Source organism: Trematomus bernacchii, unplaced genomic scaffold, assembly GCF_902827165.1.
Source record: "Trematomus bernacchii unplaced genomic scaffold, fTreBer1.1, whole genome shotgun sequence".
Taxonomy (NCBI): Eukaryota; Metazoa; Chordata; class Actinopteri; order Perciformes; family Nototheniidae; genus Trematomus; species Trematomus bernacchii.
This window is the reverse complement of record NW_022987521.1, coordinates 1,289,369-1,301,507: the sequence shown is the minus strand read 5'-3', so window position 1 is coordinate 1,301,507 and position 12,139 is coordinate 1,289,369. Positions and strand designations below refer to the sequence as shown.

The 12,139-nt window shown below is 40.3% G+C and overlaps 1 protein-coding gene across 1 annotated transcript in view; it reads left to right on the top strand.

The window, feature by feature from the left end:
* fat2 (FAT atypical cadherin 2) overlaps positions 1-12,139 on the top strand; it is a 102,933-nt gene that overhangs the window by 22,038 nt on the left and 68,756 nt on the right. Inside the window, exon 3 of the mRNA XM_034117773.1 lies at positions 1,157-1,468. Within this exon, the coding sequence (XP_033973664.1) occupies positions 1,157-1,468 (312 nt within the window). The remainder of the gene's footprint in view (positions 1-1,156; positions 1,469-12,139) is intronic.

Genomic DNA, 12,139 nt, shown 5'->3' with positions numbered 1-12,139 from the left:
ATTTCCTCTGGCAGTTTGTGTATTTATCCATCAGCGTATCCTTTGCAGAGGACACCCTGCAACCTCTGAACACATCGCTCTGCATTCCTTTAGCCTGCTGCTGCACTTAAGCTCAGATAAAATCAGGGTTTTCTGTCATATTGGAACAGTCTGGAATATATCTCTTTTCCTATGTTGCCGTCATTTTTAGCTCTGCCTCAGGTCATCTGAACTTAAAACTGCTTTTGATCAAAACTATGTGAAGGAAAGTCGACTTCTCTTGCTTTTAGACCCCTGGCGTTTCATAACTAACCTGTGGCACCAAGCTTCTTCTACACTAAGAAGTTTTAAATTAGTTATGGCAACATAAATGTGTTGTGCTTCTGAGCCTTTGGGCACCAATCCAAACTTAAACTAGATGATTGATAATACCTTTAGGGTGGTGACAGTTATCAAAGATAAAATGTATGTGGGATTAAGTCCTGAGGCACAACAGCCGGTTTTCAACAAGTAAAGGTACCGCAGTATCAGGTCTAAAACCACCAGACTCAGGGACAGTTTTATTCCACTATTAAACACCTGCATTTTTTAAAGAACATCCATAAACATTAATCTGATTGCATTTAGCAAATTAATTATCTAATGTATCATGCCATTTACTTGTATATAGACACTTATTGCACTATTTCTATTTGATTTGTATTTATTGCACATCTCCAAACATTCTCTTGCATTATTTGATCTGTTATATCTTTTTTATATATATATATATATATATGTTACACTGTTGGAGGATTCAAGATTCAAAGGTTTTATTGTCATATGCACAAAGCCACCGTGTATAAATGGCAATGAAATTCTTCTGACCTGAGCTCCTCCAACAATGCAACATATATAATAAAACACAAAAACACAAAATAAAAAGTAGTGCAAAAAGTTTAAATACATGTAAATAGAATATGATATGTACAAGAACAGAATATGAAATTAAATAATGTAAATAATGTAAATTAAGACTAAATTAAATACGGAGCCTGTGACCTAATTTTTCATTGTCATATCTACACTGTTGCTAATGTGCACATGACAATAAAGCTTTGTATCTTGAAATGTCCCAAAAGTGAACGAGTGATTCTTCTGAACCGTTAATCCTAATTCCACTTTTCTCGTGTCTCAGGTGTGATCCGGACCACAGAGACATTGGACCGTGAGATGATGCCTCACTACTGGCTCTCTGTTTACGTCACTGATCTGGGAACAGAGCCTCTTGTCTCTTGGACTCACGTCTACCTGGAGGTCCTGGACGTTAACGACAACGCTCCAGAACTTTCTCAGCCGGTGTATTTCGCGTCTGTCCCGGAGAACGTGAACACGGTCAAGTCCGTCGTCCAGGTGTTGGCCAAAGATGTGGACACTTCCTCTGAGGGGAAGCTTTCCTTCCAGATGCTGGAGTCTCACCGGACGTACTTCGATGTGGATCCCAAAACAGGTAATTGATAGAGGTTCTGTTCTGCTTTTTGGGGTTTCCCCTCTTCTGTAGTTTGTGTGCATGTAAATGGTCTACAAAGGCTGGGAATACAATACAATACAGTTACACTTTAAAACCTCCAGACCAAAGTGCTGTACAGTCAAATAAACAAACAAACGTACACAAATCACACAGCTCCGCTCACACACCATCACAATCAACATAAATTGACATGCTGCCTTTGAAGCACAAAGCTTTCCTTGTAAATTTACTTTTTTCCGTCCTATATAACCCTTCAAACACAACATCTCAGGAAAGCCTCAAGAGAATTTCTTAAAATGTGGCACAAATATCTAAATTAACTTCATAGTCAAAGGTATGGTGTTACAAAAACGTATTTTTGTATTAATTCATGTGGCAGATATGACAATTTTACACAAATGTCTAATGAGTGATTACATTTTACACAAATGGATTAGCATGCAACCAGTGGGGGGTAATTCTACTTTATGTAGCTTCAATGAAAATGTACTTTTTGTCAAACTACTTCCAGATTGAAGATTTGAATAAACTCTGTTAGTAGTTTTGACAGCTATACAAAGGGTACATAGGCTTATAATGTCAAAGTATGCACCTATCTCCTCCTATGTAAGGTGTCACATGAAGAGACATTTCCTGCAATTGTAGACATAGTTTTTAAGAACAAATTAGGAAAAACCCACAACATGTGCACATGAACTAGGCCTTGCTTTGTGACACTAGGTGTAGATATTTAAACATTCAGCATGGCCCTGAAAGATGTCATGATGTTTTACGGGCTGGCAGATATACAGTCTCTCTGGGATTTGAACTGTAACTGGATCAGCCTGCACAATGTCATCCTCCTATTTTATAAGCAGATTGGACAGAAATATAGGCAACCGGCTCCATGTGAGGGATTTACATTTGGATTCAATCTCCCCGTGTGATTATAAAACATTTGCATGGCCTGTGTGCTTTCACAAATTGCTTGGAACATACCTGAATTGGTCGCCATGTCCCTGAGGTATATTTACACTTTGATTGAGGTGTATAACTGCAGCTGTAAAACCCCGACAGCGAGTTATAACCCACTAAGGATGGCTGGAAATTGACTGATATGTCCTAATGCACTGTTGCAAGTCTGAGCAAAGCAGGCCATGCAGAACCTGGGGCGTGTCACAGATGAGACAAAGGTAGAAATGAAACTTCATAATGAGAAACTTTGTCAGAGGTCACTCACAAAGCCACTCATGTGCAGACTAAAGGGATTTTTTGAGAGAAACTTCAAGTGTCATGGTTAGAAGAGGCTTGAAATCCCCCCCCCTCAGGTACATGTATGTTCATCTTTGACAGTTGCAACTATAATGTTCAGGCAAATTAGCGTAGCATTAGCTATACAAGTCCCTGCAAGCCCTGTCCTCTCCACATAATCTCCAGGTAGCTCCAGTGTTTGTCCACACCCTAAAGGCCAGTATGCCCAAGGATTACAGTTTAATGGAGAGAGGTCTCACCGCCGGAGAGTGGCACTTTAAATCAAGCTGTTTTTGTGCTGAAGCAGGTCTATTTGAGATTCACGAGGAATGCATTCAAGCTCAGGATGACAAATGTGTTTCGTTGAAGAGGGCGATTGTGTTCTGTTCAGACTGAGGATTATCCTAATGTCAAGAGTTGTTTTTACTGAGGTAATTGATATGTTGAAGACGCAGATTCATAGAGAAATGCTGCTTTATTGTTCATTCTCCAATTGGATCTCCTTCCAAAAGTTAGTGGGTCTTTTTGAGATGATAATGGCTTTAACCCTAACCCTAACCCTAACCATAACACACCATGCATAGTAGTTTAAAATAACACAACACCGGTGTAACCCTTACCCTAACAAACAACACATTACAACAGAGAATCAGTGGAACCAGTACAAAGAAACTGAAAAAACTATGATTAAAATAAGATTGTAGTATCATTAGCTCTAAAAGAAGTGCTGTAATTACACAGAAACTCCTAAAAGATATTATAAAGCCAAAGGTATGTGGACAACCCCAAACACGCTCTTGTGTATTTAGGTTTTTGGCTGTTGTTCATGGTTTGGGCTTGGCCCCTTTGTGGTAAATGAAGATAAATTCTTAACTTATCAGCATATAAAGACAGTTTAGACAAACATGTTACAACTTTTTGGAAACAGTTTGTATTTCTCCTTTTCCCTGTAATCACATGAAATAAAACCAACCCATTATAACATGTCTGGGATGAACTGAAACAACTCTGTCCCACCTACGAATGACTCAATAACAATTGTCCCCTGATACCGATACAAACCCAAAACCAGCTTTTAAAACTGAGATTGTTAATAATATAATAGAGTTGTGCAGTAATGAGTCCTAAAACACGGAAATGAGTCAGCATTTTACCACCTTTCGTTCCCTTGGCTCGCTGTCAATGGTTTTCTGAATGCGTTTTTGGTTGTTAGCTTGAAATAAGGACTGTGGTTAACACAAGCTGAAGAGATTTTAAAGGTTTGTTCTACGACATAAAATCTGTCACTAAATGCCCCATGGAGGTTACTAACAAGAGTCTAAATGAGACGACTAAACATCATCACGCCCAACATTAGCCACCTTTAGCTTAGCGGTGGTGACGTGAAGTCATGTGACCGTGCTGTAGTTCCTTTAAAGCCCAACATTAGCAGCCTTTAGCTTAGCGGTGGTGACGTGAAGTCATGTGACCGTGCTGTAGTTCCTTTATAGCCCAACATTAGCCACCTTTAGCTTAGCCGTGGTGACGTGAAGTCATGTGACCGTGCTGTAGTTCCTTTATAGCCCAACATTAGCCACCTTTAGCTTAGCGGTGGTGACGTGAAGTCATGTGACCGTGCTGTAGTTCCTTTAAAGCCCAACATTAGCCACCTTTAGCTTAGCGGTGGTGATGTGAAATCATGTGACCGTGCTGTAGTTCCTTTATAGCCCAACATTAGCCACCTTTAGCTTAGCGGTGGTGACGTGAAGTCATGTGACCGTGCTGTAGTTCCTTTAAAGCCCAACATTAGCCACCTTTAGCTTAGCGGTGGTGACGTGAAGTCATGTGACCGTAATGTAGTTCCTTTATAGCCCAACATTAGCCACCTTTAGCTTAGCGGTGGTGACGTGAAGTCATGTGACCGTAATGTAGTTCCTTTATAGCCCAACATTAGCCACCTTTAGCTTAGCGGTGGTGACGTGAAGTCATGTGACCGTGCTGTAGTTCCTTTATAGCCCAACATTAGCCACCTTTAGCTTAGCGGTGGTGAGCAGTACAGCTGTACTGTACTGTACCCAATATACAAGCTGTTAATAAACTTTTCAATCAATTTTCAAGCAGCTAAACTATAGGCAGTTAATGCATTCTCTGATGTCCAATCCAGGGATTTTGACCAGTGTCTGACAAGCATGAACATGGGAATGGGTGCAAATCCATGCAGAATTGTAGTGTTGAGTAAAGTGGCCAAATGCTTTAGGCCATGTAATTAAAATCAGAAGGCAATTCACACTTGAGGTGCAAAATCCATTAGAGGAGTTTATTTTGACAACCAAACACAAATAATGTAACTGTCTTTTGAAATAATCCGAGATCAAATACAACTTTGATAGCAGCGTTTACTCGTGCTGTAAATGAGAGAGATTGTGTTTCTTTTAATTACATAAAATGCTGTTGAGACTTGATCTTCAGAACATGACCCACCTTGTCTTATTTTCACAAATGAAGCCACCTTTGCTAACGTGCTGTTCGGGGACTGGTGTAGAAACCTCTCGTGCCCAAACAGGATGAAGTGACTCACGGATTTCTGCAGGATTCTGACTAAGCTTTCTTTCCTGAAGCGTTTATACACACATTATCCCGTCTGATTCAACCTTAAAGAATTTGTCGATCAATAAATTCTTACCAAGGAAGGATGTGAGCTGAGCGACTGAAAAAAACAAAAATCTAATTCAATCCAATGTCTTTTAATTTGAGCTACGAACAAGTTGTTTTCTGATTTCAAGAACAGGTCTGTGCAGGTGATGAGGGTGCGCCAAATTACCAAAATGACCCAAAATCAACGTATCTCATTGTGTTTTTCTCAAGATAATGGCGAGGCAAATTAGGAATGTGGCCAGTTTGTTAGCATTTTGCCAAAACAAATACCTCATATGCCTTTAAGAACCCAAATATATTATATTATTGTGTGGTATTCTGCTATTTTTTATACGTAATGTTTATAAGCCACAAACAGAGAACTTGAAGTATTAGTTTTCCAATATTATGTATTTTTCTGGAATCCAACAATTCACAAAAGAAAGACAGAAAACCAATTCAAATATCTTCTTACTTTTTTATTATTATTTGCCCCAAAACGATTAAAACCACTGCTGCTGCAACACATACTCACTAGAAAACCAAATGTGCTCCCCAACAAATGCACCAATATCTTACTGTTTGTGACCAGCTGTTGGAGTAAATTACTTGAATTACTCTTCATGCTGTAGTTCCTTTATTGCGCAACATTAGTCGCCTTTAGCTTAAAGATTAGTCAAAGTCAAAGTCAACTTTATTGTCAATAATTCTACATGTTGTACATCCAGAAATATCGAGATATCGTTTCCCGCAGTCCTACAGTGTGACACATCAAACAAAAAACAAAAAGGGCCTAGATAAACATGGTATACATTAAACAAAACAAAGGGCCTAGATAACCGGGGTATACAGTTTAAAATGTCAATAATATAATTTAAGTGTTTAAAGTACAGTTTCAGTGCAGTAGCATGGGAGATGGGCAGAAAAGTGAGTTAGGGGGTTAGAGTCCAGGACCATTTGGGGCAGGGGAGAAAGGTCGGAGGCAGGGTGGAGAGTTCAGGGGAGAGATGTCAGAGGGCGGAAGAGATGGAGGGAGGGGAGAGAGTTCAGCATCCTGACCGCCTGGTGGAGGAAGCTGTTGCCCAGCCTGGAGGTGCGTGAGCTGAGGCTGAGGAACCTTCTTCCTGAAGGCAGGAGGCTGAAGAGGCTGTTGGAGGGGTGGGTGGAGTCACCCGCAATGCTGAGTGCTTTGCGGGTGAGGCGGGTGTTGTATATGTCCTGTAGTGAGGGGAGTGAGGCACCGATGATCCTCTGGGCAGAGTTCACTATGCGCTGATTAGTCAAAGTCAAGTCAAAGTCAACTTTATTGTCAATCTCAAAATATGTTTGTACACACAGAAAGATCGAAATACTGTTTCCCACAGTCCCGAGGTATAAAAAAACACACATTAAAATACAAGAACACAAAATAACCGTTTACTTCAAGTAAGCAGGATATATATATAAAAAAGTGATGTTGTGCAAATGAGAGTGCAAACATGTCCAAAGCAGCTTAATAGTGACTGGTGCTGGATTTTGTTTGTGTCTGTGTGTGTGGGGGGGGGTGATAAAGTCCCTGTTAGGGTTATCAGATAGTAAATGACAGTTTAGACAAACATGTTGCAACTTTTTGGAAACAGTTTGTATTTGTCCCTTTCCTATAAAACATGAAAACAAAACCAGCTTTATAAAGAAGTCGTTTTTTTGTTCAACCCCTTATAACATGAACTGAAACAAACCTACGAATGACTCAATAACAATTGTCCCCTGATACCGATACCAGTCCAAAACCAGCTTTTAAAACTGAGATTGTTAATAATATATTTGAGTTGTGCAGTATTGAGTCCTAAAACCAGGAAATGAGTCAGCATTTTATCACTTCCTGCAGCCTGGTCTAGAAGTCAACGGTTTTCTGAATATGTTTTTGGTTGTTAGCCTGAAATAAGGTCTGTGGTTAACACAAGCTGAAGAGATTTTAAAGTGTTGTTCTTCTTATCGTGCTTCACAAAACGTGTAAGTATCATAAGTGTTTGCCATAGAGATTATTTTCTGCAATAATAAAAAGTCCAATGGAAAAATCCCATTGCTTTTTGTCGAGGGAGTTCTTACAACTTCCGGTTAAGCCTACGAAAAATGCACCACTGCACCACTCTATGGAAAGATGGAATAACTAATAGCTGTATCCTTATTTTTGCTTCACTTCATAACTTTCGGAAAACTGAACTTTTTTCTGGGAACATTTTCAACTCAAACTTAAAGTGGACCTATCATGCTATATTATAATAATATAGTGTAGGACCATACCTATATAAGGCATATTTATACTTTTTTTTTTTCAAAATACCAAACAGATCATGCATTTTAGCCATGCCTCATTTCGCTCTATTTGAAATTGTTTAGCTCTGTTTTTGCAAGGGCTGATTCTGTGAGAACAGCACCATCTAGAGGCCTGGCATATGTACTACAGCGTCTCCAGTGCTTTCGAACGGCAATGGCCGTGGCTGTCTCCTCCTGATTGGTGGAGTTGGCCCAATAGCCGTAGCGCCACCGTCCTGACGTCAGGACAGTGTTCAAATCTGGATCAGTTTTTATCAGATCCGTTGCAGCCCCTTTTTTAGAGATTTGGGTATGGAGGAAAATAGAGAGGGTTGTGTTTTCTGACACTTGGTGAGTTCCCTGGAACACCAGGGACACATATTCATGTAGAAAAGACGTACAAAAGTGCATTTTGCATGATAGGTCCCCTTTAAGTGTCTTTGGCTTCATTTTCATCGGATAAAGTTTGTGTCTAGACTCTGACTTTGGATACATTTTGCACAGCCTTTTAAGTTTCCATTATTTATCAGACCTTGAGAAAGTGTGTCCCCTCAGAATGACTGCATTGCTAGTTATTATCAGGCAGACGAGGCACTGCGTTTTCCATCCCAGATCAGATCAGATAGTGAGATCTGATAATGAGGAGCACGTTAACGCCCAGTGTATTGACTCATGCAATTAGTGATTAATTCAAGAAAGCAAATTCGCCGTCTAAACGTTCCCGAGTGAGTTTGGATCGCTGCCTTGCAATCTTAAAATGTTTCCTTCACTTATTAAGATTTATGACTTGTTGCTCAGAAATCCCACATAGTTTAAAAAATGTATGCCAGTGTGGTTTTGACAGGGCTCAGTGATTAAAATAAAGACTTCCAACAAAACAAAGATGGAAAGTGGGTGTTGTTGTAGATCAGAGTGGTGCAGGAATGAATCTTAAAACCTGGATATAATTTAACATTTTAAAACTTCCTGTCCCCTGGTCTGGAGGTCAATGGTTTTCAGAATGTGTTTTTGGTTGTTAGCCTGAAATAAGGCCCAACATTAGCTGCTTAGCGGTGGTGACGTGAAGTCATGTGACCGTGCTGTAGTTCCTTTATAGCCCAACATTAGCCTCCTTTAGCTTAGCGGTGGTGATGTGAAGTCATGTGACCGTGCTGTAGTTCCTTTATAGACAAACATTAGCCACCTTTAGCTTAGCGGTGGTGACGTGAAGTCATGTGACCGTGCTGTAGTTCCTTTATAGCCCAACATTAGCCACCTTTAGCTTAGCAGTGGTCACGTGAAGTCATGTGACCGTGCTGTAGTTCCTTTATAGCCCAACATTAGCCACCTTTAGCTTAGCAGTGGTGACGTGAAGTCATGTGACCGTGCTGTAGTTCCTTTATAGCCCAACATTAGCCACCTTTAGCTTAGCTGTGGTGACGTGAAGTCATGTGACCGTGCTGTAAATCCTTTATAGCCCAACATTAGCCACCTTTAGCTTAGCAGTGGTGACGTGAAGTCATGTGACCGTGCTGTAGTTCCTTTATAGCCCAACATTAGCCACCTTTAGCTTAGCAGAGGTGACGTGAAGTCATGTGACCGTGCTGTAGTTCCTTTATAGCCCAACATTAGCCACCTTTAGCTTAGCAGTGGTGACGTGAAGTCATGTGACCGTGCTGTAGTTCCTTTATAGCCCAACATTAGCCACCTTTAGCTTAGCGGTGGTGACGTGAAGTCATGTGACCGTGCTGTAGTTCCTTTATAGCCCAACATTAGCCACCTTTAGCTTAGCAGAGGTGACGTGAAGTCATCATAGCCTAACGTTAGCTTTTCACTTCAAAAATCATAAAGTGGAGATTATCTCGCTGAACTAAACGTGTAGGTATCGTAAACGTTTGTTTGATACAGAGATTATTTTCTGCCATAATGGAAAATCAAATGGACAAATCCCATTGGCTTTCTGTCATGGGTTGGCCTACAAACATTTGTCACTACTGCACCTCTCTATAGCCAAGTGGTGGTGGATTTAGAGGGAAAGGAAACAGACACACCAGGTCTGGACATGTCACACAGCTCTGTTTACCTCCACAAGTTCTTTTGACAGCCGCCCTGAGTGAAAACAGGCGTCCCGGCTTTAGTGCTGATTCCTCTGCTCTGATGACAAAAGCACACTTTCTAATGAGCCCCACCTGTCCTAATGATCACAGCAGGGTCTGTTTGCTCTGTCGTAAAAAGGCTGAACGACCCTTTTACTGCAGGGAAAAGCTCCCAAACCCCCTCCTGACCCATAAACACATCAGTCTTTTCTACCCAAATATCACAAGTGAAGATAGACATATACACATAGATACTCAAAGAAAACTACAAACAAAAACTAGGGTGAACTTTATGTCTTAGAATAACAATTTTATCTTTAAATGTCATGCATTTCCTCTCCTTGTAACACATAGTTGAACACCTAACTGTAAAGAATATTACATGTTTTAGAATAGATTAGATTAACTCATAGGTGTAAAGTAACTAAGTACATTTACTTAAGTACTGTACTTAAGTACAATTTTGAGGTCGCTCTTTTCTAGGCAAGGCAAGGCAAGTTTATTTATACAGCACCTTTCAACACAAGGCAATTCAAAGTGCTTTACAAAAATGAAAAATGTTAAGAAAATGGCATTTAAAAACAGTCATCAAAGAGCAAAGATAATAAAATAAACATTGAAAAAAATACAGTGCCGTGTGAGATGTGAATAGTTCAATTAAAAGCAGCGGCAAGAAGAAAAGTCTTCAGCCTGGATTTAAAAGTAGTCCGAGTTGCAGCGGACCTGCAGATTTCTACACTCTGGTACTTCTACTTTTACTCAAATACAAGATCTGAGTACTTCTACTTTTACTCAAGTACAAAATCTGAGTACTTATTTCACTTCTGGATATACTAAAAATGTCACTGTTAGTCTTAAAGATCCACATTTCTCTGTGTGTAATGTGTGATAGTGAGTGGTATTTTATTTGCCCGTGCAAAAGACACTTTTCCATTTAATATAAATTGAATGAGTGATGAAGTAATCTGAACCTGAACAAGAGATGAACAGGCTGGAGGGAAATGGGAGTGATACAGATCCAGTAACACACAGTAAAGGGAGCATCGCTGCTAATAAAAAATGAGCTATTATTATCTGCTTCTCCAAACTTTACTCAGTGTAGTTTTCTCTTTGTCTCCTTGCTTTCGCTGTAATAATTAAGTAGTGAGAATGAACAGAGCGCGGAAGAATGTGTATTGGAGTCGTTCCCACTCCCACACACCTGTGCACACCTGGCCTGCAGCCGAACAGAAGCCGACGCGCAACTGTCTGCGGCTGGTTTTGTCATTTGTCCTGTTTCTGTCAACAGATTATTTCCCCTGGATTTCTAATATACACAACATTTCCCAGCATGCTGTCACGCAGGCTTCGTATTCACGCATCATTATGAAAGTTAACTTCAGCGCCTTTAATAAGTCTATGAAAGTGTACAGACACTCTGACCCTTATTGACAAAAATGTTGCCATTGAAAGCCAATAAACTACATTTGTGATCACGCAGGAAATACCAGTCTTTACATATAGAGCTACAGATCATTTTTGTATCTTTAATGTTTTGTAACTATGCATGCTTCTTGGTTAATATTAAGCGGCTCTTTTATTTTGGAAGAATAAAGGTATTCTGGTTCCGGTTTTAGTGCATGTAAATGGTCTTCAAAGGCTAACATCCCTGTGTTCCCTCCAGAAGTAGAAGACATAACAAATGTGTTTACACAGAAGTAACCGTGGCTAAACGGTGAGGTGAGGAGTCAGAAACAGCATCCCAAAAAACAAAGACATCGCAGCCAAATGTGTGTGTGTGTGTGTGTGTGTGTGTGTGTGTGTGTGTGTGTGTGTGTGTGTGTGTGTGTGTGTGTGTGTGTGTGTGTGTGTGTGTGTGTGTGTGTGTGTGTGTGTGTGTGTGTGTGTGTGTGTGTGTGTGTGTGTGTGTGTGTGTGTGTGTGTGTGTGATAACCTGCTGAGCCACATCCTTCACTGAAGCAGAATCACACACTGTTAGCGGTCCAGACACAACGCTGATTCACCAAACCGCCAGATCAGCCTGTTTTATTTCTGGTTTTATTATCAGCGTGTATCACATGATTTATTTCAGCTGCTCTGTGATTGGACGGCCAACAGCTGCTTCACTTTAATAGTGGTGCATATATAATAATAATGAAGCACTTACATGTGAAAGAGAACTTATAACAAACCCATATACAAGCAACAACAACAGCAGAAACAACATCTATAAACCACAGTGTGTTTACTCAGCCCTGCTACTGTTCTGACACACACACACACACACACACACACACACACACACACACACACACACACACACACACACACACACACACACACACACACACACACACACACACACACACACACACACACACACACACACCTACAATAACAGCAGCACTCTGAGAACTGTCTTTGTTTTTGTGTTTGTTTGTTTAGGTGCAATTAGCTT